The sequence below is a fragment of the Engraulis encrasicolus genome, chromosome 14 (genome assembly GCF_034702125.1).
Source record: "Engraulis encrasicolus isolate BLACKSEA-1 chromosome 14, IST_EnEncr_1.0, whole genome shotgun sequence".
Taxonomy (NCBI): domain Eukaryota; kingdom Metazoa; phylum Chordata; class Actinopteri; order Clupeiformes; family Engraulidae; genus Engraulis; species Engraulis encrasicolus.
In genome coordinates, this window is record NC_085870.1 from 28,266,704 (window position 1) to 28,269,146 (window position 2,443).

At 41.6% G+C, this 2,443-nt stretch overlaps 1 protein-coding gene across 1 annotated transcript in view; it reads right to left on the minus strand.

The window, feature by feature from the left end:
- Positions 1-201: 201 nt before the first annotated feature.
- Positions 202-2,443, minus strand: part of LOC134462353 (prostacyclin synthase-like) — a 23,280-nt gene continuing 21,038 nt past the window's right edge. Inside the window, exons 9-10 of the mRNA XM_063215332.1 lie at positions 1,424-1,575; positions 202-890 (exon numbers count right to left, since the gene is read on the minus strand). Coding sequence (XP_063071402.1) covers positions 728-890; positions 1,424-1,575 — 315 coding nt within the window. The 3' untranslated portion in view covers positions 202-727. The remainder of the gene's footprint in view (positions 891-1,423; positions 1,576-2,443) is intronic.

The following is a 2,443-nucleotide window of genomic DNA, read 5'->3' on the forward strand; positions in this document are numbered from 1 at the left end:
ACAGGGTGCTGTATGTTACTCCTGGATGTAATTCTTGACATAGTATAGTGAGATGACATGAGTGAACTACAGTTAAAGCTTTTCCCTGTGAGACTGACATTAGCGGTATGTTACTCAAAGTATAAAGTTCAGCGTGGCACAGTTTCCTACTCTGAAATGAAAGCAAAAAGCATCTGTACAGAAAAACACATAATTGTTCAGGCAGCATAGTTTAATTTTTCTTCATACAAAAGTCCTTACAGTACAAAAGAGTATCAGTCAATACATAAATATATGATGTACATTCAATAGTCATAACATAATATTTACAATGCAAGTGGTTAGTTAATGTAGTTACACATAAAGCCAAATCAACATGGCCTATTCTATAAACAGAGGCAGTTCAATGTGCTTCATATAGTAATAAATATGGTAATACTATAGCAAATAATAATATTATATGGTAGCAATATTATATTGTAGTAATAGTAGTGCATGATAACAGTAATAACGTAATAATAAATATAAGATGAAAATTAGCCTTGTGGCTATAGTCTGGCTCAATCGTATGTTGTGCACTGTCCCTGTCAAATAAACATCTAAACTAAATATATGACACTGCTGCTGTGTCTATATTGGATGGCCAGGTCGTGTCCTCCAGGCTGCACCACTCCAATCATATAGTCAGTAGCAGTAATAATACAGCAATAAATATAAAACATAAATATTATGAAGTGTGGTGGGTGTATCATAAGATGACATCGCTGCTGTATCTGTATCGGTATCTGATGGCCATGTCCCCGACCGGCTGTACCATGCCGAAGCCATAGCAGCCCGTGTTGACCTCGGGCAGGCCCTCCTCCAGCTCACACGCCTCCAGGTCCAGATGGGTGAGCATCAGGTAGACAAATCTAAAGGAGGGAGGAGAAGGAGGAGGAGGGAAGAAAGAACATGGGATGAGAACATGGGTCACAAACAATCTGAAGTCTCATGGTCAGCCAACTTCTTTGTTTCATTATTTGTATTTTTTTCCACATACAGCAGTCCATATTTCAAATTTGCATCGTTGCAAGTAGAATATTTCCATAGGAATTCAGCTCTCAGTTCTTTCACAGTATGAATTGTCAGCCAACTTTAAAAATGTTATGTTCATTTGTTTACTACGTGATAATAACTATACATACTTCACAGTGTACAGTGTGACAATGAAAGTCCTACCAAACCTTACGTAATACTCTGTATGGGGAGTGGGTGTACATTTTGGATTGTAAGATTTTTAGGGGGCTCTACAGATACGTTTTGCAAAAGAATTAATGTAGGAATTCACTTAAGATGTTTGAATGCCATGCAAGTGTGTGTGTGTGTGTGCGTGCGTGCGTGAGTGCGTGCGTCATTTCCACTAGAGACTGTCTACATTCTAAAAGCCTGGTAATGGACCACTTACTGCCGGATGGCTTCGATAGCGAAGGGCTTCCCCACACAGGCGTTTCCTCCCGCTCCCCACGGCATGGTATAGTACTTCAGCCGCTCTCCACCCTTATAAAACACCTTCTTCGGACTCCCATCTGCATTCAGGAACCTGTCGTACTTGAATTTCTGTAAGGGAGAAAGACGGTGAACAGTTAGTACAGGGCAGGCAAAAACAAATCACCCCCAGTGTCCCCAACTTGAAACAGGGTGTCTTCATTTCGTGTCCCCAAAAGTGGTCTGGGCAAAAATGGTCAGGGAAAATTACTTCACGGTGGGGTGCCCCACTTGGTTTCAACTGTAAACCTATGCATTGGTTCTGTCTACAATGTGTAATTGGTTGAGGTGTGTGTGTGTGTGTGTGTGTGTGTGTGTGTGTGTGTGTGTGTGTGTGTGTGTGTGTGTGTGTGTGTGTGTGTGTGTGTGTGTGTGTGTGTGTGTGTGTGTGTGAGAGAGGTCCAACATTGAATGCAGCATATGGGCATTTGCTTGCCTTGATACTGTGCTGGGTACACATTAAGTCAACATCCCTTTAGAAGGCTTAGTCCACTTTATCCTAGGCCTCTTCTGAAAGGTTGGCTTTGTATCATTAATTTCCTTGTGCCTAGATGAATATGCATGTCTGTGCATATGCATGCTTGTAAATTGCTTGTATTGATGGAGAGACACCATTGAACGGAAACAAGTTTGTGTTTGTGTCTGTGTCTGTGTCCGTGTGTGTTTTAACAGACTGAAGTGATTGCATCCATTTCCGATTGATCCCTCTCCTTCTGTGTGTGTGTGTGTGTGTGTGTGTGTGTGTGTGTGTGTGTGTGTGTGTGTGTGTGTGTGTGTGTGTGTGTGTGTGTGTGTGTGTGTGTGTGTATGTTTTAACAGACTAGAGTGATTGCATCCATTTCCGATTAATCCCTCTCCTTCTGTGTGTGTGTGTGTGTGTGTGTTTGCATTTGGCCATCAATGTAACCCCATGTGGCCGCTAATGAGATTGTGTTTTTTT